The sequence below is a fragment of the Rosa rugosa genome, chromosome 2 (genome assembly GCF_958449725.1).
Source record: "Rosa rugosa chromosome 2, drRosRugo1.1, whole genome shotgun sequence".
NCBI lineage: Eukaryota > Viridiplantae > Streptophyta > Magnoliopsida > Rosales > Rosaceae > Rosa > Rosa rugosa.
The window spans coordinates 17,941,312-17,966,214 of record NC_084821.1 but is presented as its reverse complement, the minus strand read 5'-3'; the positions used below and the strand labels follow the sequence as shown (position 1 = coordinate 17,966,214).

The 24,903-nt window shown below is 39.0% G+C and overlaps 2 protein-coding genes and 1 long non-coding RNA gene across 3 annotated transcripts; 1 reads left to right on the top strand and 2 right to left on the bottom strand.

Moving 5' to 3' along the window:
• Positions 1-4,241: 4,241 nt before the first annotated feature.
• LOC133734217 (uncharacterized) lies at positions 4,242-7,080 on the top strand. The gene is made up of 4 exons (XR_009858150.1): positions 4,242-4,872; positions 4,956-5,079; positions 5,874-5,950; positions 7,026-7,080. It is a non-coding gene; the product is annotated as an uncharacterized LOC133734217 (long non-coding RNA).
• Positions 7,081-14,628: 7,548 nt separating this feature from the next.
• LOC133731926 (disease resistance protein RUN1-like) lies at positions 14,629-22,330 on the bottom strand. The gene is made up of 8 exons (XM_062159375.1): positions 22,325-22,330; positions 22,122-22,222; positions 21,439-21,901; positions 21,243-21,355; positions 18,492-19,344; positions 17,303-18,414; positions 15,063-16,734; positions 14,629-14,861 (listed from the first exon to the last, which is right to left on the bottom strand). Exons 2-8 carry the CDS (start codon positions 22,132-22,134, stop codon positions 14,834-14,836), a joined length of 4,254 nt encoding a protein of 1,417 aa, XP_062015359.1. The 5' UTR covers positions 22,135-22,222; positions 22,325-22,330; the 3' UTR covers positions 14,629-14,833.
• On the bottom strand, positions 22,321-22,851 carry LOC133730469 (TMV resistance protein N-like). Its single transcript, XM_062158052.1, has one exon. The coding sequence runs from the start codon at positions 22,849-22,851 to the stop codon at positions 22,321-22,323; it is 531 nt and encodes a 176-aa protein (XP_062014036.1).
• Between the last annotated feature and the right edge of the window lie 2,052 nt (positions 22,852-24,903).

Here is a 24,903-nt window from a genome sequence, read left to right as displayed (position 1 = left end):
ACGGTTGGTTTCATTAGATGATGAAGAACTGAAAAATTGTTGTTTGAAACTTGAACTTGCTTTGAAACATGGTGAGGTGTCTGATATTGATGCAAAATATTTGCTTTCTGAGTTACAAATATTGCAGGAAATGCTACCAAATGAAGCATATGAAACAGGAAAACCATGGAATTCCATTAAAATTATTGAGTTTGCAAAAAAAAAATGGATATGTTTCCAAATATTTTGGTTGCTTATAGGATTTTATTGACGGTACCTGTTACAGTAGCATCTGCGGAAAGAAGTTTTTCAAAATTAAAGTTATTAAAATCTTATTTGCAGACAACGATGACTCAAGATAGGTTGAATGGTTTAGCAATCTTGAGTATTGAAAAGAATATGTTGAAAAATGTTGAGGTTGAGCACATAATTGATGACTTTGCATCTAAAAATGCAAGAAGAAGTCATTTTAGATGAGATTTGATTGATATAAAGTGATGTAATCTTTATTTTTCGGGGTATTGGTCTTACGTCCCCCCCGTTGTATCATATTTTTTTTCATCAATATGAAACATTTAAATTTTATATATAAAAGGCCCAATTTTATTCTTCGGCCCGAGCCTTGAATTTCCCAGGGCCGGGCCTGGGACCCTGCAATGTAGAATTTTACATTTTTACTATGCAGCATTTTCAATTAATTATCACATGGACATCAAGCCGAAGAATTATATCTTCAAAACTCCTGGCATTATTATTTGTGGTCTGAAGCTTTTTTTTTTAAATAAATATTTATATATTCACACGGTTTTACTAAGCCACTGTCTGGGAAAAAAAAACATACACCAAGACCTAAGTCCCCGCAACAATAAAAATGGTATAGAACTCTAGCAAGTAATCTCCATTCTAGAATCCACTGCTCACTTATTCAAAAATTGGAAAAAGAAACAAACATAAACTAAAAGAATTGTTCCCATATTGATGTAATATGTTGAATTAATAAAATTCTCTTTCAATCAAGAAAAAATATAGCATCGCCAATGCACGCAACTGTGGTACTTAACAACATTCCTCCCTCCTAGAGTATGCCACGCAGCACAAGCCAAGACGGGAAGCAAACATTCTACATCTTCTCTTTCCCCGTTTCCAAAGAAAGAGAGATGTCAGGAGAGGTAGAGGAAGAAGAAGTAAGATGGGTTTGTCGTCTTTGACTTGTTGCCCCGTCCCCTGCCATGGCTTTTCTTGTCCCTAGCAGCCAACATCACTTGAACCTCCACCAAGCCATCTTCCTTCCAACGCTGCTGCAGCGGCACATAACCCCTGCATGGTTGTTTGTACCTATTTTTGGGAAATTGGCTAGTAAACTCTTGGCCGATAGATGAGGAAATTAAAGTGTTTTATCGTTGGTATCTCAATAAAATTTCATTTTTATGAGATATTGATTTTTGGAGAAGAAATTAGAAGGCAAGGAAACAACGGCAATAACTATTTATTGGAGTAATTAATGTCGAGATTTGATTGACTTTGAGGTATTAAAGACAATATTGCATAACTAAAAGCAAATCAATTATAATGGCGCGACAAAAAGAAGGTGATTATGGTGTGATTAAGAAACGGAGCAATAAGGAGCGTATTGTAACGCCCCAAACTGCACCTCACCAGCTTGAGTACGTCACAGTGCCGCGAGCCTCTAAAACATAAACCGAATGCTCGATTCACATCCTAGAAACCCGCAAGACGTTTTGTTTAACAAATTTTTCTGTAAGACACAGCGGAAACTTGTAAAAACTTTTGAGGTGAAATGTTTTAAACTGTTAAATTAAACTTGTTCGTCAAGAACTTGATATGAGGAATTTCTCAGAAAATAACGATCATCAAGAAATAAGAGTTTAGCAATGTTTCGATACAAGACTAACTTTCAACAAGTTTTGGGAAACAATTTTTAAAGAAATAACAGTCGAGATAAACCCAAAACCTGCTTTCTATTACGACGATTAAACGAACTAGTTTCCGCACACCCAGCTCCGTCTGGTCCAATCCCGTTATCAGCGCACAGTACCTGCAACCACACTATTGTGGGGGTGAGCGTTCGTCCTCGCTGCTCAGTAAGAGCTTCACCGATTAGGTTTGAAAACCGACGCATAAATAATAATTTTGGGTACCCAGTATGAAAATGTACTTAAACCAATTTCTTTTGAGGAACGACAAACTTAAATATTTTTCAGACTAAAAAACCGATGCATGAAATTCAATTACTAATGCATGAAGTACAAATACATATGACGCCAAGTAATACCTGATGGCCGGTCTCGTAGACCCACTACACGACCTTACCTCAAATTAGTAAATAACCAAGTAAGCTAGCGAGAGCGTCCACTACCTAGCTACACACACGGAACAGGGTCTAGCTACACACACGGAACAGGGTCGTCATTGCGATTGCGCACCGTCCGACCAGTGTAACTAACCCTCCGGAGCAGTGGCGGAGCTACATTGGGGCACACTGGGTCCCGTGACCCAGTCAACTTTTCACTATATAAATAATTAAGCTACTAAGGTAACAAACAGCCAGCTTAGTGCGGTGGCCGGGTTGGTTATGTTTTTGCTACATTAAGGTCTGGGTTCGATTCTAGCAACCATCAGTAATATACTAATATTTGTTTAAATTTTTTTACAAGTTTAATGCTCTCCTGCAGCACTAATTATTATTATTATTACTATTTTTTTATGTGGCTTGCTATTATAAACTTGACATAATTTAACAATATTCTTATCTTAAATTAATCTTAATTTTAGATTACAATATTTCTCTCAATTTTTTTTATCAGAACTTTCATTAAAATTTTGATATATAGAGTTCTAAATTTTTTCTTTACAATTTCTAAAAGTCCTCACCTATGATGAAGTTCTAACTCCGTCACTAGTTGATACTTTTTAGTGATGTGGAAAACTCTTGTAAAATAAAAAAACATAGTTGCAACATGTATCACCTCTTAATTAATCACAAATTTCTTGTTATTTTCTAAAAAAAATTTATGTTTTAATATTATTTTATTATTTTTGTGCCCCAGTGATCCTAAGTTTTTGGCTCCGCCTCTGCTCCGGAGGTTAAGGGGATCGAACCTAAGGAAGTCAGTGCCACCATTCGCGCTCAAGCCATCAACATCTCTCACAGTTTGATTAGTATGCATTGCATTTTAACGTAACCAAGCCATTCACCTTATCATGCATCACAATTAAATATGAAAAACAACTAACCGAGTGAGTCCCGAGTCCCCTACCTGAATTCCGATGCTTATCTTTCACTCCGTTCGAGAGCTATGAACCTTCCATTCCTCAGATAATTGGAGTCCTAAGTCCGTCATAATAATCGTTAATAACTCGTTGAACAAATATTAAAGTTTTGACAATTAAAGAATCATCCGACCAAGTTTTCCTGGTTTGACCAGGATTGACCAATGTTGATGTCGCGACACAACAGTCAATTTCACTAAACGTAGTTTTATCGACCACATACACAATTCCGACCAATCATGACAATATTGGACAAATTCGAATATCGGCTAATTCCGATTCACATTAGGTGCACCCAAAACTACTAAGGGCACCCAACCTCAGTTTACTTTTCACTTCAACCAAGTTTTAATTTCCTTAACCTCTCTGTACAAAGCTTGGCATCCACTTAAATATGGAATTCTACCGAAACTTGCTTCACCCATCAACAGCTCCGATCACTACCAAGCATGTACTAAGCAATTGTTCCAAACAATTATATAGCCAATTCATCTAGTTTTATGTGCAAATACCAATTCTCAAGTAATTACACTAATCCACGAACACCTTAACAATTGCATCACAATTCCATAATAAAGTTAAACTTATACTCGGAAAATTCAAATTTCCACAATAACAACCAAATTCCTAGCTCACCTTAAGAATGGTGTTCGAACTGCTGCCTCACTTCCTCGACAAGAACACGGGAACTGGTAGAAGACCTCTTTCGACGAAGAACACAGCAGCCTGAAATCCTCCGTAGTAGCAAGGACAGAAAAACTCATCACACGATATAAACTCCAAAGGTTAGCATGAGACGTAGGTGGTCTGGGCAAAAATTATAGAACGTAGTTTCATTTTTCGTTGTAGCAAACAGATTCTTTCGTGCTGGATTCTCATGTGCTTATATTTCGTTATGTGAGTGTGTAATACCCCGAAAATCCAATTTATTTTCCGAGAACATTTTTGAATGATTTCGTGGTCATGGGTGATTGTACGAAGCTTGGAGAAGTGTGGAAGTAGTTCGATCGATTTTATTTCGAAATCGTACGTATTTAGGGGCGTCTCAAAAATCGACTTTTTATACGTACCAAATTTGGGAAAACTTCCTTCATGAAAGTTGTAGAACTCGTCGATACGATCGCGTGCATATGCGGAACACAAAAATCGGAGTTGGAATGAATTAGTTATGATTTTTTGAAATAATTTCCAATTTGGTATAAAACTTCCAAAAAATGGAAGTTTCCAAAAATATTTTCATTTTCCGGTTTTGGAAACCGGCTCCTTTCTCTCTCTCCCCCCGCATCCGAAACCGGCCGAAAACAGAGCAAAGCTTCGCCGGCCATTTTCTTCCTCCGGCCACCGTTTGCCTCCAAACTACCTCCATCAGCTTCGCCTCACTCCTCCGAAGCCATCTGTGGCAACCTTGCACGGCGGTACGGCCCCTAGCGGCGGCGGCGGCCCGGTTTCGATTTAAGCTCGATTTTGGTGAACGCCGGTTTTCTCCTAGCTCCGGCCACCAAAACTTCCGATCCTTGGCTCCATGAACTCCCCTCAACCTGCTGATCATCATACTAGGAGGATTGCACCTAGAGTGACCGGTTTCACGTTCGTCGGAGCTCGGTAAGTTTTCAATCCGAAACGAAAATCTTTTGATCGGTATATCTCGATCTGTAGTGCATCTTTTTGATTGATTCTTTTTTCAGTGGGTTCCCCTTGATGTTCTTAACAACTCTCTAGAAGGAATCAAGGCCTGAAATTGAAGTTTTTACGTTGAAAATCGAGCTCGCCGGTTTCTGGAAAATTCCGGCCACCTTCATACTGTTCAAGGTAATTTTCAACCCCTTCCGGTCATTTTCAGACTTCGTGCTAGTTATGAAAGTTGTTCAGCTTGATGAGAGGAAGAGGAGAAGCCAGGCCCCGCCACCATTGGCGGTGGTCGGCGGCGGCTCTGCCCTTTTTCCGGCGACCTTTTCCGGCCACCTCCGGGGGTCAAAAATGTGATTTCTTTACAGTTTTAGATTCTACGTTTCGATACGATCATTTGCATATATAATTCATAATTTTTGGATATCGTATGATTTAATTTTGAATTTTTGCGGTTTCGATCGATTTCGATAATCCAATTAATGTTTTTCGAAGATCGGACCGTCCGATGGACTTGTAGTTTTGATATGTTGATCGTATGACTGTCCCAGTGGCTTTGTGTGGTCATGGGCGAAGATCCGACCGTTGGATCTTCGTATAATTGAGAATTGGTGATTCGGAAGGCGATTCGTGAGAATCCGACCGTCAGATTTTCGTATAATTTTATGGAGATGTTTGTTAGAGTGATTCAAGAAGATCTGACCGTTGGATCTTTGTGATAATTTTGGAGGATGATCCTAAGAGCGATCCGTGAGGATCCGACCGTTGGATCATCGTATAATTTCGATCCGACCGTTGGATCATCGTATAATTTTGATCCGACCGTTGGATCATCGTATAATTAGAATCCGACCGTTGGATCATCGTATAATTTTGATCTGACCGTTGGATCATCATTAAATTAGAATCCGACCGTTGGATTTCCGTATATGTGTGCTTTTGAGTTGTTGGCTAAGTTAAGATCATTATTGGATTAGGTGATCGATGGATTTATTTGGCGGACGATTCGTGAGATTGTTAATGGAGCTGTTAAGAAGACGCAGCTGGATTTGAGGTGAGTAAAATCGCACATGGTTCATTTACGAACCGAAATTCAGTGATTGAATTCTATAGTGATATTGTGGAAATTGTTTTAAGAAAATAACTATTTGTTTTGAATTATATGGGCTTGATCGACTACGGTCCATAGGTAAGTAAAATGTATTTAAAATATAAAATGAATTTCTCGATTTTAAAGGCATGTGAACTATAGTTGGTATTAGTGGTCATTCCTGTGAGGGTGACTACGTATATATATATTTACGTGAAATATATATGGGATGTGGGGTATTTGGTGAAGTGTAAAATTGATGTGATTGATTTACAATTCCAAGCATTACTCTTTCAATAATATAAATCATTGTATATTGTTGAGTTGATTTTGATAAAGAGTAATTGAGTAAAGTGAGATGATTGAGTCGTGTGGACTAATTGATTTTTAAAGTTGAGTAAAATCATTACATTGATGATTGAGGCAAGGTCTTCGTAAGCGTGAACCTTGGCCAAGGTGACACATTACGACGATTCAGTTAGAGCTCTAGTCTGTCTGCCATAGTATGACATGAAAGCAGCGAGTAGTAGAATTACTCGTGATCATGAATACAGTATGACATGAAAGCAGCGAGTAGTAGAATTACTCGTGATCATGAATACACTTTTGTTAATTGAAGTATGACATGAATATTGCGAGTTGAATTACTCGTGATCATGAATACAGTATGACATGAAAGCAGCGAGTAGGTGGAATTACTCGTGATCATGAATACACTTTTGAAAATTTATGTATGACATGAATATTGCGAGTTGAATTACTCGTGATCATGAATACAGTATGACATGAAAGCAGCGAGTAGGTGGAATTACTCGTGATCATGAATACATAATTATTTTATAAAATGGGTTGGGTGAAGAGGATGAGTGATGCTTGATTTTGGTTAAGAAATTGAGGTTGAATGTAAGATGGTGCTGAGGATGTTGAGTTGTGATGCATAACTTAAACTGTGCAATTTCTTTGTTTACTCATACGAGCTTTCAGAAAGCTTACCGGGTTTGTATTGTTGCAATCCCGGTACACTATTCAAATGGTGTAGCGGATAATCCTGCAGGTTAGGAAAATCCGGATGGAGCTCGAGCTGATTGTGAGTTATGGCATGCTCATTTTGAGCTTTACAATTTTACTTTGTAAGAGTGAGTTGTAATAAATAACTCGAGGTTCGAGATTTGGAATTTGTGTATCGTGTGGTGAGGTTATATTGAGAAAAAAATTCAGGACGTTTAATTGTAATTGTTATTATTCATGTTTCGGGTTTGAATTTATCATTCAAAAATCCGGGGCGTGACAGAGTGCCTTTGCAATGTAAGCAAACAGATTTGTATGAACTGTGCTAAAAGACTACGATGAGTTTGAGATAGAAAATTCTTATAGAAAAAGAGAGGACTCTGTCCATGATCTGTGCTAAAAGACTTAAGTTCTCATGCCTTGCTTTGTATTAAACCAAATGTGGCTGTTGTGTGTATGAACTTTAAGACTTTAAGTTATGAACCTTTTGCATGAGTTTGTGTAAAATGCAGACAGAAGTTTCAACCAGGCACAAACTTTCACATTCTATTTTCCTGTTGCATTGTATGTATGCTTTCTATCTTAATCAGAATGGGTGATGTACTTTAATAATTACTATTTCAAATGCCAAATTGCAGTTGAAGAGTTCAATATGTTTCAATATATGTTATTGAACTTATTTTGTCCATTTTTGTAGAGTTATTGTGACATTTTTGGTTGCTAATATCAAATTACATAGAGAAAATCTGGCAAATTGGTGCATGATTCGGTGAAGTTCCTTCGATTTTAAAAAATGTATGTATCAAATTTGGAGGTGGAAACAGAATCTCCCCTTTGACGAAGCAGTGATAGTCCAAATATTGCAGTACCACAATCAAAATACAAGCTTCAAAATAGTTTAGATTATCGAACATGCCAAAGGAAAGGCATGACTGCATGAGAACTTGGTTCAGCATTTGTGCTAGACTTCTTTTGAATTCTCTCCTAAGCTTCAATGGATCAGCCCCTTTCCCTTTTACAACCACTGTTATTGAGAAATCAAATCAAAAGTTGCAAAATTCATCCCAACCCAGGCTGCAAGAATGCCATACAGATGGAACACCTTATCTACCGAGGATACAGCAAACCATAAATTAATAACAAGATGTAGATATTCCTTCAACCCAACATAACTCAACCTTAGTCAACCAATCCGCCAAAACCAAAATTATTCATGCAAAATCAAAATGGGATTTGAATTCACACCTGCAGTAGAATACTTTAAATGAACTACATATGCAACCAATCTCAACTGGAATTTAAAAGTGTTTGGCATCAAGGGAATCATCCAAAACAGATCAAAGCCACAATTTAAAGCAATCAATCTTCTCGATTGTCATGTTTAATTTCAGGCCTTCCTTCTTCAACGCCCCCTGCAACACCAACTGTGGGATCGAATTTGACGGGCGCTGTTGCAGATCTAGGATTTTTGAATGGTGGGTACTATTGAAAATCTTCTGCTGTAATGGAGGGGACTTTCAGACTACCCTCGACAATCGCCGAGCACGCCAACCTTCAGATCCGATATCCCTGCTCTGCTCTGGTTTGGAGGCGTCAATGCTGAGTAAGAGAACAAACACCGTAGCTTCCCTCATTTCCCCATATATAAACGACGCATGTCATGCACATGCCGGTGCTTACTGACAGTTTTTTTTTCTTGGGTTTGACCATAAACTGTGAGTCTGCGTGAATCCACGCACTCTCAACTGAAGGCAGGTGGGTGGCTACCTAGGTGGGCTGAAGAATCTCTGCCTCTTTTGTGCCACAATCTGTAAGAATATCCATGCAGGGCTTGAGCCCAGCCCCCACCAGCATGCTCAGGTAAAAACTTGGAGATCCAATGTGGCTGGCAGAACCTTGGGAGTTCCAATTCATGAGGAGAAACCCTGTTCCAAGAGCTGACGTTACAAAGTATATAAAAAGGTAAAAACTATTATCAACACAGATTTCTAGGGTTCTTCATTAACCCCTTTACCTTCAATGATGCCATTCCTTGATTTTTACAGAAACTTTGGTGACCGCAATGAAAGAATTGTCATTGAAGATGACCCTTGCAGGCCTTAATAGAGGGGCAATAGACGTCTAGTGCCCCCCCAATAGACGTCTATTGCCCCAATAGTCTATTGCCTCCCAATAGACATCTATTACCCCCCAATAGGACTTTCAGTCGCCAGAATGGGAACTAATCTCCTTAAATTTAGACAAATAAAACTTTGATTACAGAAAAAAAAAAAAAAAAAAAAAGATTACATCAATTTAAAACGTCTATTGCCCCCCCCCCCCCCCCCCAATAGATGTCTATTGGGAGACAATAAAACATTTATTTTATTTTTTCTTTCCTTCTAGGACTACTATTTTGCAACCGAAGTAGAACCATTTACCCAAAAAAAAAAAAAAAAACAGAAGTAGCACCACTATTTTGATTTGAAACCAAGAAGCTCCATCCAAATAAAAATAAATAAAAAAAGCTTTTGTAAAAAGGAGACTGGCTCGGGACTTCAGGGAATATCTGGCCGGAAATGAAGAGAATGGGCCGGAGCGGACCGTTTCTAAAACATTTTTTTTCTTTGATTATAGGTCTTCTGCCCCATTTTATCTATTAAAAAAAAAGAAAAAAGAACATTGTCAAAAAAAAAAAACGACTTCGTCCAAAAAAAAAAAGGAAGAAGCAGTGGATCTCAAGCCAACCACGAATCTCATGAAAGCCCTTTACACAATTTCCATTTCCAGCACCTCAGTTTTCCACAAATCTCATACACACATACAGGATCTACCATCTCATTTAACAAAATTTTCACGTAACTTGCCAAAAAAACCAAAAAAAAAAAATTCACGTAGAAAATATAAAGCAATTAAACCAGAATTGGGTAGACCATGCCAATAACTTTCATAAGCAATTCAGATTCAATCAAAGCACCTGTTCATGACGTCCATGATGTACAAAAGGACTCGCCTTCAATAATATCTTGTTATCTAGTCCTTTCTTTGGTACTAAAATCAACGTCCTCACTTTAAACTCAGTGGCTCCATTTTCGATCTTTGGCTGTCGAAGGCGAAACCATCTGAAACCAGAATCGGAATCTTCTGGTGAGAGATGCAATGCTTCTACCCGTGTTTCGATGAAAACCACTAGTCCACCACCGGACTTCCGACGACGTGGACCGGTCCTGCTCATCTCCTCGACCTAAATCCTGTTTCGACGCCGCGCCGGAGTTAGAGATCAGAGAGAGAGAGAGACCGGAGGTGGAGATCGGGGAAAGAGAGAGAGAAGAGAGAGAGATCTGAGGCAGAGATTGGGGAAGAGAGAGGAGAGGACGGAGAGGCATAAAATGTAATTCATTAATTAGATTGAGGGCAGAATAATCATTTTTCTTTAAATTGGGTTAGTGGGAATAAAAATCTGTTGCGGGGTAAGTGAGATAATTTTTGCTCATTTTGGGGCTTTTGGTCAAGGACCTTTTTTTTTTTTTGGTTAAAAAGTCTCTCTTTTACAATGCGGTTTTTTTTGTTTTTATTTTAAGGTAAATCTCATTTTAATAAAGCTGTAATTATAATGGAATATAACTCTTTACACTGATCGTAATTACAAAACTCACTAAAAGGATCAATTAGGAACGATGCAAACCCTATTTTACCTAGCGGCGATTGCCACGCTCACCCTATCGCTGTCTCCTCATGGCGGCGACATCTATGGCGGTTCCGGCCAGCCTCCAAGCCCAAAACTTTTGGTCTGATCCTCTTTCTCCCATCGACTGTCTTCGATTTGTCAAGATGTGTACTGTCTTCTTGGGATAGCAGCATACAGTCGTGGTGGTGGCCGGATCGGTGGAGGCTCCACTTTCAGATCCCTATTCTTGATAATGATGGCGGTGGTCTGTACTATGGATGACAGGACCCGCCCCGAATTTCGCCCTGAAATCCGAGGTGGCCTTGCGGGGCCCACCTTAGAGATAACTCTACCGAGAACTGGTCGAGTCATTCCTAAAGTGGACTACCCAAAACAGTAACCCACGCTAGATCAGAGCCAAACAAGGAAGTGCGGAAGCTATTCATCAACTATGCCTCGAACCATGTACGCCCGACCTCAACTAATAGCGCCTGCAAACTGGGCATTTGAAACCGAAGGGCCCAGGGGAAAGTACATAAAAACGTTAGAGTGAGTGGACAAAAAAATAAACAATTTAAAAAGAAAAAGATTTCATACTTTCCCACATTTATTCCTTTTAAAAACCCGTTGCATGCAACATTTAAGAAAAACACATTTATCAACAAATCCAAGATTCTCGTAAAAACACACCAGCCCCGCTGGTTACGATAACATCGAAATCCAAAATTCTCGTGAAAACACATCAGCCCCGCTGGTTACGAAAATAACAGACTAGCCCCGCTAGTCAAGTCACGAAAAAGTATGGGGAAGAAGTTATCACCATACAAGAAGGGAGCCTCCCAAGCTCGGGTCGGAGTGTCCCACACTCTAGAGCATCCCATGCTCTGCTCTTACTCACTCACAAACACATAGTAAGCAGGGAGGAGTACTAATAGGCTAGCTAGCAATAAATATGACGACCCAGGTATGGCGGGTAAAAACCATATGAAAACTCGAAAATCAATAAGGCTTCCCCAATTTCTCACGAGAAAGTACAAATCCAATGACGTGGCCCCGCACGCCAAAATAATCTCGAAATCATAAACCAAATCCGAAATCATCATCAAGGCATTCTCAATGCCAAAACCGAAAGTCGATAAATAAACAAGAAATAAGATTCCGTCGAAATCCCATTTCGAAAACTCTTTTAGAAATCCCAATTCGACGAATAAAATATAATAATAATTTCCGGAAATCACCTCGGAAAAATAATTCGTCGAAAATCACTTAAATCACAAGTTCAAATCCGAGCGAATAAAACTCACGTTCCAAAAATCATGATGGAAAATCCAAGCAATATTCCAAAACCGAAATCATATCCGAAACTAAAATAATATGATAATTAATAAAACATTAATTCGAAAAAAATAAATGCATGCATCAATATTCAAAAACAAACGTCCACTCACAGTACTATTGGCGACCACACAAACGAGTTCCTTCATCTAGCCATAGCTCGCAACAACGTCCTGTACACAAGTACATTTCCATAAACGACAATTCGAATAAATAATTACGAACCTAAACGAAACACGAAAATCTCTATCTCCACTACTTCTCAAATTCAACCCAAATCTCTTCCACAACACCAATTCCTCAATCAACATATTCCACAACGAAAACGAGGAAAATCCGACGGTGGGAGTTCCAACAATTCAATCACAAAACACCGAACTTCGAAAAAATCACAAACAATTCCAAACTCCTCCAAAATTTACCAAACTTCACATACAAGCTCTACAATAATCATACAATTTAATGAGCTAAAAACTGGAATTAAATCATTGCACAACACGCCTCCACGTGCCACCAACAGTGGCGGCGCGTGGGCCTCACGCGCCGGCGGCCACCACCTCCGATGGCCACCAAATTTGGACAGTAGCATCTACTCAACACACCCAACCATTCATTCAACTACAACAAGTTCCAATTTTACATGAAAGAGCTCCAATTCGGCCGATGAACACAAGCCCAGAAATTTCTCAAGAACCCTAAAATTTCAATTCATCAATTCGACTTCTACACAACAAATCGTGACACAAGGCCATAGGGGAAATGATCAGTGATGAAAACCGAACCTTCGATGCCAATTTCGTGGCCGGAAACTGCCGGAATCGCCGGAAATCGATGAAAGTTCCGATCGGCTACAGTAACCTTCACAGCTCAATTCCGAGCTCCACCGGTCGAGCCACCGCCAAACACCACCCCAGGCGTGACAAGGAGGAGGAGGCGAACCTGCCGGTGCCCGGATTCCGTCGTGGGTTGGCCGGAGAAGGAAGAAACCGGAGGGAGAAGAAATCGGGCCGAAGAGGAAGAAAATGTCGGGGGAGAAGAGAGAGAAAAGGCCGGGTAAGTTTCCAAAAATGGAAACTTACCACAGTAACTTGGCTATTTATAGAAACTTACCATAAACAGTAACTGTAAACAGTAACTTTACTATTTCGCTTATAATTATCGCATACGAGCTCCGATTTTTACGAACCACATATGCACGCGCTCGGTTTAACGTCCTCTACAACTTTCGTGAAGAAACTTTTCTCAAATTTTGACCCGAACAAAAAGTCGACTTTTAGGGCCACTAAAAGTACTAAACCAAAAGTAAAAGTGAAAGTAAAGGTCGTTTACCGTCCAAATGACTAGTAAACGGGTGAATTTGGGTTCGGGACGTAACAATGGAGGCGCGGTTTTTACAGTCGGGTTGACTTCGTCTGGAAGCATAACTGCATGTAGGTGCAGTCTAGAGGTTACGGATCATCACCATGCTTCATCGACGTCGGACTGGTCTTGGCCGAAACCGCGAGTGCTGCTGGAGTTTATGGCACAACGTAGTTGGACATGGGTGTCCAGATCAATGCGGATGGGCCGATTTTGGCCTCCAATCTGAACCCCGCTTGCAATGACTTCAACGAAGGACGTGGCATCAAACATGACCCTCGACGGTGGTCACTTGGCTGGCTTTGAATTTTGGCATGGAGATGCTGGCTTGAACTATGCTAGCGGTGGTGTTACTGCTGCTGGTTCAGGGCTATTGGGCTTGGGCCAATCTCTATGGCTTTGGCCTACTTGCTGCTGTGGGCCAGAGAATAAAGATGAAAGAGGAGATGGGCTTGGGCTCTTCATTATTGAGGCATCCAAGGTAATGCGGGTCATCCGGAGTTTGGGCAGCTGTGGGGCCCACTACATCTTGCTGTTAAGCCAATTCTCTATATGGACCGGGTAGCACTTGTGCTCGGCAAAACATCCCAACCCTAGCTTGCAGGGCATAGGAAAAATATAGATAGGTGTGGTATGGGCCTATTTACTATGTCTTGCTATTCTTCATAGTTTATAGGCTCATTTTTAAATAAGTGAGCGGTTAGTGCGAATATAGGTGGTTTGTTTCTATGTATCACAGTAGTTCTCTTACTATAACTTCTTGATCTGTCTAGTCGAAAGCAGCAGAAGGATATGTAATGGTCATCTTGGCATGCGTTAATGAAATCCACATTTCTTTCAAAAAAAATTACAAAACTCACTAAAATAATATAATTTAGAGCTGTGCAGGTGTGTATGTGTGTAGGTGTGTCATTTTGAATTTTTAGTAACGGTGTATGTCCTGGACACACGAAATTTAGAGCACAAGAGCCACAAGAATCCATAATCTACAAGAAAGTAATTCTATCCAACTGCTCTCTATATTACTGTAGCTTGAATATTTTGTCCAACTTATTAATTGGTAGGCTAGCGATGAGAAGTTAAGAGTAAATCTGGAATTATAAACTAAAATTTTAATTATAGGGTGAACAAAACATTTGATTTGGTGAAAATAACTTCATCCTTTTATGTCTTTATTCAGGTCACCTGGTCATTGTACATTTTTTCATGATTTCGGGTTTATCTTGTATGCTGCAGTTTGAACTTTTCTTTTTCAAGTGCTGTGCATGATTATGTCAAACCCCAGATCAATCCCTTTTTGAATAACCTCTTTACTAATTAAAAGTTTATGCATGCAATCTCCAACATCAAGATTGCAGGCCAAAGCAAGAGAGAGAGAATAATAGCATTCATACAGTTTACACCGCACACTCAAAAGCTAACTGAGGAATCTTGTTCTGGGACCATTGAACTTCTCTTTTTTTTCTTTTTCTTTTTTTCCTAGTGCAGCAGCAGCTCTCTTATAGCCGATTATGCACTTCCTCCCACCTGACAAGTCAATTTGGAATGAAAAAGAAGTAATTGAGTCAGCAATTTAGGAGGTGTTTCAACAACGTTTACACTCTACTTCTCTAACTAGATATAGACGATCCTAAAATGACTGGAAAGACATTTGGGATGGCTGGAGTAAAGAGGAAGAAAAAAAAGAACCAAGAATAGAAAAGAATACAGTTGAAATTTATGACATACCTTTTCACTAAAGAACTCAAATGTTGTTTATCATTGAAGTGGACTTGGTTCTTGTTGTCAAAGTGGTAAGCAAAATACGAAAACTGGAGGCACTTCTCCACGTACAAGTATTCCAATGAAGGGCACTCAGTTTCAATAGTACCACTTTCAGTGCAGAACCTTGTGAGCGCCGGAAGATCTATCAAAGCTAACTTCTTCAACGTGGGAAGTTTAATCTTGCTGTTCAAGCTATAGCTTGCTTCAATGACTCTGTCCAAGCTAGGACAACGCTCTATGGAAAGGTCTTCCAACTGAAAAAGACATTCAGCCACATCTACTGTGAAGAGATTTTTCAATTCCTTGCACTTGCAAATTGCCAAAACTTTAAGATTCTGGAAGATTGCACACGTAGCAGGACCATTACATATGCTTACTAGTTTGTATAGAGCAGACAATCTCATCTCCCTCAATTTCCTCAAGAAAATCTTTTCTGGATCAAGCCCTTCATCAGATCCAAATACATATTTCATTCCTTCCAGATTTATACAAATGATTTCTTCCAGATTTTGTAGTCTCTGCAACAATGTTGATGGTAAAAGTGCATTCACCAAGCTACGACAAGTTTGCACTTTCAAGAACTTGAGCTTGCGTAGAGACCCAGGTGGTAGCTCACCAACACATAACTCATTGAGGGAATATAAGCAGTACAGATGCAACTCTTCCAAGTTCTCAAATACTGGCTTATTTGAAACCCGTGTCATTGTGTTGATTATCTCTTTCAAGTTCTTACGGTTCCCGTTCACAGAGAGATATTTCAGTGCAAGTAATCTGCCATGGTCATATTCCCCAACGACATCATTCAAGTCTTCGCAATTTGTGTACTCTAGCTTCTCCACTTTCTCTGCCACAACGCTGATAAACCAATCCGGTAAGCTATTGATTGTTGTGTCAAGAGTCAAGGTTCTGGAAAGACCATCATGTTGAGGGAGCAGCACGTAAGGGACGCGTCTGCTGATGCATATATCAAATTTTACCCAATTCGGCTTGAAGTACTCAATACTTTCAGGCAAGCATGCTGCATCAGATATGTAAACTTCCAAAATGTTTAAATCCAACAAGCCAGTCAACTCATCAAAGTCAGCATTGGTTTCTTCAACTGCATCCTCAATTTTACTTCCCCACTTCCCAAATTGAAATTTCATGTGCAGTTCTTCCAATCTATACAACCTCGATATCACTTTAGATGGGATTGTTTCAAGATATCTACCAGTGACGTCCAACTTCCTTAGACTGGTCAATTCTCCTATTTGTTTCGGAAATTTCTTAAGAGGAAGTTCTCTCATACTAAGAATCTCAAGTTTCTTAAGTTTTCCTAGAATGGATATGTTACTTAACTTATGGCAAAAATCCAATTTCAAAACTTGGATGTTGGTTAGGAAACTGAATGATGGAGGCAGTGATGAAATACTAGTGAAGCTAAGATCAAAGACCCTTAGCGCATTAGGACTTTGCAAAAAGGTTTCTGGGATGTCAGATATACCAGCATTACTTTGTAACAATAAAATTTGGAGCTCTGAACATACCAAATATTCGGGAAGCTTATGTAGCTTATTTTTCATGAGTGAGATTGTTGAGTATCGTTCATGAGCATCTATTGGCCAATCCCAGCTGTAGCGGAGCCAGGAAGTAAATCCTGCGGTTGCAAAATTGTTAACCACAAATGGCATAGAAGTTGTTAAGCAAAATCCTAAAATATGAAAATTAATTGTAGCTAAATTATCCAAATTTAATTAAACCTAAACAAATATGCAAAGCATTATTCATGAATAGTAATGGAGAGAATTTGTATGACTAAAAGAATTACGGACCTCAGCTGTTCAAGTGTTCAACACGTTCTATGTCAAAGACTCATATAGTAATTTGGATCTTTAATCTTTTACTTATTTTTATCCCTTTTGGTAACTAAGCTTTTTACCCTCCATCAATGTAGGAAATTTTACTTTTCTTAAACGACAGAAATGGTAGAAAAGCAATTGGAGTTGGTGAGTATGGGTAGTGTATGAAAATAGGATCCTGTAACTGATATGATGTACAAGTTAAATTTTAAACGCTGGGAAGAGTCTAGCTGCAGAATATATAGAAGTAATCCTAATTGATCAGTGAATGGGCGATGGTTCAGCAATGAAAACGACAATAGGACTGGAGAAGTTAGTCACGTATAAAAGATAACCAAAAAAAACTAAGGGGGTGTAGTGGCATACCTTGCCACCATGCTGCCTCTGGCCACTCCTCTAGTTCACAACCAGCTTTTACTAAAAACCCATCACCTTCTTCGGACAACGCAATGGACATGGCCAGATTTCGAATGTCATCAGTCATCCTTATGCATCCCTTCTTTGTACCGTCCAAAAGCAATCTAGAAGCTTTGAGGTACTTGACCACAGAATGTGCTCTATCTCTGGCTTCTTGCATTGTATCATATTGAAACAAACCTATTCCAATCCCATACTTGAGCAACTCTTCAATTGGGATATCATAATTTTCTGGGAATAGGCAGCATAGCAAGAAGCATGACTTGGCATCATCAGATGCCAATGAATGAAATGCGTCTTCCTCAGCTTCGGAGTTGACAGATTGAGCCGTTTCATTCCATTCGTCCAAGCAGTCATCTCCAAATGCTGTTGCAACTGCTTCATTCCATTCGTCCAAGTATTTATCTCCAAGTGACCTTGCAGCTGCTTTTATTGCTTTTGGGAGACCACCGCATTCTCCAGCTACCTTTCTCGCTTCATCATAGGAAACGGTAGATTCATGAAAAGACTTCCCCGACGTCTCCATGAACAACTTCCAAGAATCTTCCTCTGATAGAACATTGAGAGGGATCTGGGCATCGCACCCCATAGAATGGCATACATTGCTTTTCCTTGTGGTGAGTATAACTTTAGAATTGCACCTTTGAAGCTCATGGTGACTGGGAATTCCAATGCTCGAGAGTTCAAGACTCTCCCAAATGTCATCCAAGATTATAAGCATCCTATTTCCTCTCATGATACCCTCCTTCAAGCTCAGCGATTCTGCCAATGTGCCTTGAATTTCTTCCAAGTCAGGGTTTTTGGATACGACAACCATGATCACATGATCAAAAAGCCCATCTATCTTAGATTGTGCACCAACATGTTTGACCATCGTCGTCTTTCCAACGCCACCCACTCCATGCACCCCAAGGACAGTGACTTGATCATCTTTTAATACCTTCATAACCTCATCCATGGCTTGCCTTGTCGCTTCAAATGTTTCAAAATTTCCGGTGGGTGCTTCAAGTACTTTCTCCCACAAATGTTTCACAATGTCTTCAATTAGTTCTATATCCGTCCTACAAGGAAGAAGGGGTCAAAATAATCTTCAGCCAAATAATAAATCGAAAGTACAAGTCTTGTAATATATGCTTACGGATATTTGGTTGAATGCCACCCAGAGATTCCAGCCACTCCTTCTAAGGCAGCTCTCCACTGGTTCACCTTCTCAATGTCTTCTCTAGCTTCATGCTTAGTGAAAGCTTCTCCAAAACTTGTCTCTTTCTTTTGATATCGTACAACAGCGGGATCCAACTCATAAAAAATTGGGAGAATTGTGCCCTTACCCTCCATGCACTGAAAAATCTTTGTAAGTTCATCCAAACACCATGCAGAAGAAGCATAGTCCTTCGACAACACAATAATCGCAAACCTTGATTCTTCAATTGCCGTTAGGAGATTTGAAGAAATAACCGTCCCTTTTTGTAGTTGCACGTCATCCTTGAAAGTTTTAATTACTCTGGTGTTTTGCAGTTCACGATATAAATAGGCTATAAAACTCTTACGAGTGTTTACCCCCCGGAAACTCAAAAACACATCATACTTCGGCCGAGGATCTCGTTCAGCTGATGAAGGCGGAGACGTAGAGGGGGCAGCTATCCCTTTTTCAAGATGTTCTTCATCGGCGAATGTCTTAGTCACTCTGGTGTTTAGTACTTCATGACCTGAATGGGTGACAGAACCCCTTTGAGTGTCGTTTCCCCTTAAACCCAAAAACTCATCATTCTTCTGCCCAAGAGCTGGTTGAGGACTTGGTTCAGTTGAGGAAAGAGATGCAGAGGGGGGGACTACCCCTTTTTCAAGGTGGTCTTCATCCTTGAATGTTTTACTTAGTCCTGTGTTTTGCAATTCATGGTCTGAATGGGCTACAAAACCCCTGCGAGTGTCTTCCATCCCGGAACCCGAAAGCAGATCATTCTTCCACACAGGAGCTGGGTCAGGCTGGGGAGCTGGTAAGAGATGTAGATGTTTTTAGGGTGGTGATCAAGACCATTGTAAATTTGTAATACACCAAAATTTAGACAAATCTCAAGAACAGTTAAGAAACCAACAAAGATATTCACAGTGGTGGAAATAAACCAAAATAGTGATTTAAATGACGCGAGTAAGTGAAGAGTCATTGAAGTTAGAAGGTCATAAGGTGAATTAAGGTTTTAAGGAGTCTTAAGTTTTATATAGGTAATGACAGTTTAGGATGTTGGAAGGTCTAGTAATAACGGTTCTAGAAATAATGAGTGTCCTAGGTGAAGCCGATATAAGTTTATCAGTTGTAACTTGTAAGTATGTAAGAGTTGAGTCAAGAGTTTTGTAATAGAGCTTGGTAAGGTGTTTTAAGAGTCCATATATAGCCTTATCTAGGAGCTCTGTACAGGGCCGGCCTTGCCCATGGGCAACGTTGGCGACAGCCCAGGGCCCAAGATTGATGGGGGCACCAAATTTCTCTCCCATTTCTCTATACTATAGTTTTCTCTAATAAAATTTTTATTATAAAATACAAAATGGTCAAAACCTACCCTATGCCCTATGGACTGCCTCACTCCTATTTCTCTATGTCTCTCTGCCACCACCGCACTAGCCCCATTTTTTTCTCTTTCTTTGTTCTCTTTTTCTTTTTAATTATACTTTATACTATATAATATCTTTTTCTCTAATAAAATACAAAACCTACCCTATACACTCCCATTTCTCTCTGTCTCTCTGCCCCCCACATCCCTTTCTCTTTCTTTGTTCTTTTTTTGTTTTTAATAATAATTTAAGTATACTTTATATAGTCCCATCTCTTTGCCCGCAACCATTCTTCTTCATCTCTCCAGATTCTCCTCTTCCTTCTCTTTCTTCTTCACTTCATCGTAGCAGCTAGTGAAAAGAATAGTTTGGGCAAAAGTCTCTCTCTCTCTTTCTCTCAAGTCCCAAACCTTGAAACCCAGCAAATTTTTTCTTTAAATTGGTTGCAACGTTTACTCAATTTCATATTTTCAGGTATTATTCTATGTTCCAGTGTTTATCAATTATTATTCAAAGTGATTTCTAACAACTTGCTCATTCATCGGTTTTCAATTTTCAATATTAGGTGAAGTTAGATTTGCAAGTCAATCTCGATCAGAATTGAAAAGCTGTTGTTTGAATCTTGAAACTGCTTTGAGAAGTGGTGAGGGTTTTGATATTGATGTGAAATATTTGCTTATGGAGTTACAAATTTTGCAGGAGATGTTGCCAAATGAAGGCATATGAAACAGATAGGCCTTGGACATCCATTTAAATTATGGAGTTTGCAGAGAAAATGGATATGTTTCCAAGTGTTATGGTTGCCTACAAGATTTTATTGACTATACCGGTGACGGTAGCATCAGCTGAAAGATTTTTTTTGAAATTAAAATTATTAAAATCAAGTTTTTTGAAATTAAAATTATTAAAATCTTAACTACGGATTACATGACTCAAGATAGGTTGGATGGATTAACTATTTTAACCATTGAAAGAATTATGTTGGCAAATGTTGACTATGAAAAGATAATTGATGATTTTGCTTCAAGAAATGCAAGAAGACATCATTTTAGATGATTTCTAAACTTTTTTATATGAAGTTTTAGTTTTATCACTTTATGTTCCCGTTGTATAATGTTTCTCTATGTAATAGACTAATAGCCCCTTAAAAAAAGATTTAGAGTATCACATTTGAAAGAATTATTAGATGTCTATTTAGGTTAATTAGTTGGGCACACACAAAAAATTTCGCCCTGGGCATCAAAAAGCTCAGGACCGGCCCTGGCTCTGTATGTGTCCTCAGGCTGGAGTATTCTCCAACAAATCACCAAAAAGAGAGAGAGAGAGCTAGTAATTAACTTACAAGTTGGGTCCATGACATCTCCTGTTGCTTCAAAATCTTCTGTCGACTCTGTAGACTGAACTAGTCTACTGCACATAGCTTGCACAACCTCTTTGATAAGTTGTCCTTCATACCTATTTGAGGAAGAAGGGTCGAATAAGGATAAACCCAAAAGTAATGTGTAACTCTCTTGTTAAGATAGTTTCATCATGCTTACCTGTAGTTATCCGAACTCCATCCAGAGAGATTGGCCACCATTGATAAAACATGTCTCCACCGCCTGACTTTCTCATGAATATCCCGAAATCTTTTTTCATGTCTAATGAAGGCATCTTCAAAACTCCCCCTTTGATGTCGCACATCAGAGGGATCCACATGATAAAAGATTGGTAGAATTCTATTTTGGTTTCCCATGCATTCAAAAATCTTTGCTAGTTCCTCCAAGCACCATGTAGAAGCAGCAAAGTTTGGCGAAAGAACAACAATGGAAAACCTCGACTCTTCCATGGCCTTTAGGAGATACGAAGCTATATTCCGCCCTTTTGCAAGTGGTCCATCTTCCTTTACTATCTTCAGGTTTGCTGGTTTCTTTTGCAATTCAGCTTGTAAATAGGACAGAAAACCCTGACGAGTGTCCTCACCCCTGAAACTTATATACACATCATACTTCCAACGAGGAGCTGATTTTAGCTCAAGGAAGTGATGTACAGGTAGCCTTTTAGGTTGATCAAGGCCATTGAAAACAACTAAAAAGGAAAACATGCAAGATCTATAGAAAGAACAATGAAGAAATTAACCAATAAAAAAAAAAGGCAGAGCAGAAAATACAGTGAATCCAAAACCCACAACTAAGTGAATAATGGAAGAGGAAGTATTAACATTAACCGATTAGTAACTTACAAGTTCCATTCATTGCTTGTTTTGTTTCAATATCTTCCGTCGACTCAATAGATTTGCTGCAGACAAACTCCGCGATTTGTTGGACAAGGTGTCCTTCTGACCTGTAATTAATGAATAAGAAGAGTCAAATGATTCTCATGCAATTAAACCCAAATTAACTGAAGTACCCAACTCTTGTTAAGAAAGTCTCATCGATCACTTACTCAGAACTCCCACTCCCACATGCCCAGCCAAAGATGCTGCCGATTTTGTTCAAGGCGTCTCTCCATTTCATCAGCCTCTCTTTTTGATCTTTAAACCGCGCTTCATGTGCAGCGAAGGCCGCTCCAAAACTCCCCCTTTGATGGCGCACATCAGAGGGATCCACATGATAGAAAACTGGCAGAATTGTTTCCTTATTTTCCATGCACTGCATAATCTGTGTGAGTTCATCCAAACACCAACTGGAAGAAGCATAATTTTGCGAGAGAACAACGATTGCAAATCTTGATTCTTGAATGGCCTCTAGGATACTTTGAGAAATCCCCTCTCCTCTATCCAAACTAGTTGGGTCGACATCCATGAATGTCTTGATTTCTCTGTTTTGCAATTCATTGTATAAATAATAAGTAAAACCCCGCCGAGTGTCTGTACCACTGAAACTCAAAAACACCTCATACTTCCACCGTGGAGCCGATGATTCAACTGATGTAGAAAGTGATGCAGAGGCCGTTGGGGATTCCAAGGCCATTGGAAACAACCAAAAGAAAACAAACACGGTCTAGGCAAGAATGCAACAAAAGAAAAAACGCAAATAAGAAACTGGAAAATCCACAAGAAAAGAGAGATCGATCACAGAAAAAAGAGAGATTGTAGGAATATGGAAGAGGGAAAGTTAAGGGAGTAATGATTTGAAGGCTACAAAGAGTGTATATGTGTAATCCAAACAGTGGTAGTACGCAAAAATAAATTCTATTGAAAGACCGCGAAGTTTACAAATCAATTGGTCTGGTTTGGTGTTCTGGAGTGGTAGCCCAACCTGAGAGCAACGTGAAAGTAGATTAGACAAATTGATTCCAACTAATTACGCGTTAATCAGTACCTTATTTTGATCCACAGTGCACATGTAGTCAAAAGACCTTGAAGCCAATAAAGTCAGTTTTTTTTTTTTGTCAGACTCTTTGTTCCGCACCATCCTTCATTTGTTCCAATTGTTTAGCATCAAGATGACAAGATCCCAACCTAACTCTCTTTTTTTCTTCTCTTTTTGAAAATGTAACCCGACTCTGATTGCTCAACGACTCTGTCGTTGGATATATTATATTCTAGACCTGAAGAAGACACCGACTATGGGGAGGGTTGGTAGATACAACCTAGAAAGGACCCTGCAATGTAGAATTTTACATTTTTACTATGCAGCATTTTCAATTATTATCAAACGTACGGACATCAAGCCGAAGAATTATATCTTCAAAATTCCTGGCATTATCATTTGTGGTCTGAAGTTTTTTTTTTTTTTTAAATGACTATTTATATATTTACACGGTTTCACTAAACTCCTGTCAGGAAAAAAAGAATTTTCACCATTTACCCTAATTCTAAGGATTTTTTTTCCTTCTTAGGGCATCTCCAACCCTTTAGTCAAAAACCAAAGTCATTTGAAAAATTTGACACCCTTAGTGTCATTACTATTCATTCATATTTGGCATCTCCAATCCCTTTTATGCAAAAGCCATTGTCATTTCAAAATTTTAATCATTTTAGATAATTATTTAACTATAATATGAATTTATATATCATACATAATAATCTTATATAATATATCATCGTTTAAAATTTTTTAAGAAAATTTTATTTTATTTTATTTTTTCAAATTTTTTTTTTTTCGTTTAAAACTACATTACTTTATTATTAGCCATTAAATTTAATTCATCGCATTTTTCTGACCGTCAGATTAGAAATTAAATAATTATATATTTATTTTTTGATTTTTGGTATCAATTAATCTTGGCCTTCCATTTTGAATTGAGTTAAAGAGGAGTGAATCAGAGCCGCTCATTTTGGATAGTGGAAGGTGGGGCCTAGCCTTCTTCCCCTAAGCCATTTTGGCTTTCTACCTTCATTCCTTAGTCATTTTGACGCCCTTTTGATTTGGGTTGGAGATGGTGAAACAAAAGCCCCTTAGTCAAGCTGTGATAGATGATATTGATGGCATTAGGGATGACAATAGGGAGGGTAGGGTAAGGGGATTAAATTACCATCCCCATACCCGACTTCATTCTCCATCCTCGTACCCTCCCAAATCCCCGTAATAAGATACTGGGGATTCCCCGTCCCCGTCCCCATTGGGGATTAGGTCCCCGTACCCGCCCAAATCCCCGTCAACAATATTACTAATTTATTATATAAAAATTTCAGAATTCGAATACTGGGGATCCCCATCCCCGTTACCCGATTTCCCCCGAATTTCTCCCCGTTAGGGTCGAAAACCCTATGGGTACCCTACCCGATGGGGATTTTTGCCATCCCTAGATGGCATTTCTAGGCCTAGAACCTTTTTTTTTTTTTTTTTGAAAGAAGGCCTAGAACCTTTATGTCTTCTAAGATAGACTAATTTTTTTTTCTGTTTTCTTCCTTGTGTCTGGGCCTTGTGCCCCCACTGTACCAAAAAAAAAAAAAAAACCCTTAGTCATTTTGGCTTTTAACTCCATTGTTGGAGATGCTCTTACACCACCAACTTATTTTCTTTCCTACTTACCCATAAAACTCTAATAAGGTATTACCTAATACCCAATTAAGTTTT

What these genes read in the sequence shown, in the direction of transcription:
- LOC133731926 (XM_062159375.1), bottom strand. An exon ending in TGGAGTTCGGATAACTACAG is followed by an intron (nt 21,356 to 21,438) that starts GTAAGCATGATG and finishes TTCCTCAAATAG; the next exon opens with GTATGAAGGACAACTTATCA. An exon ending in TGGCATTCAACCAAATATCC is followed by an intron (nt 18,415 to 18,491) that starts GTAAGCATATAT and finishes TCTTCCTTGTAG; the next exon opens with GACGGATATAGAACTAATTG.
- LOC133730469 (XM_062158052.1), bottom strand. Translation starts at nt 22,851, where the DNA reads ATGGCCTTGGAATCCCCAACGGCCTCTGCATCACTTTCTACATCAGTT.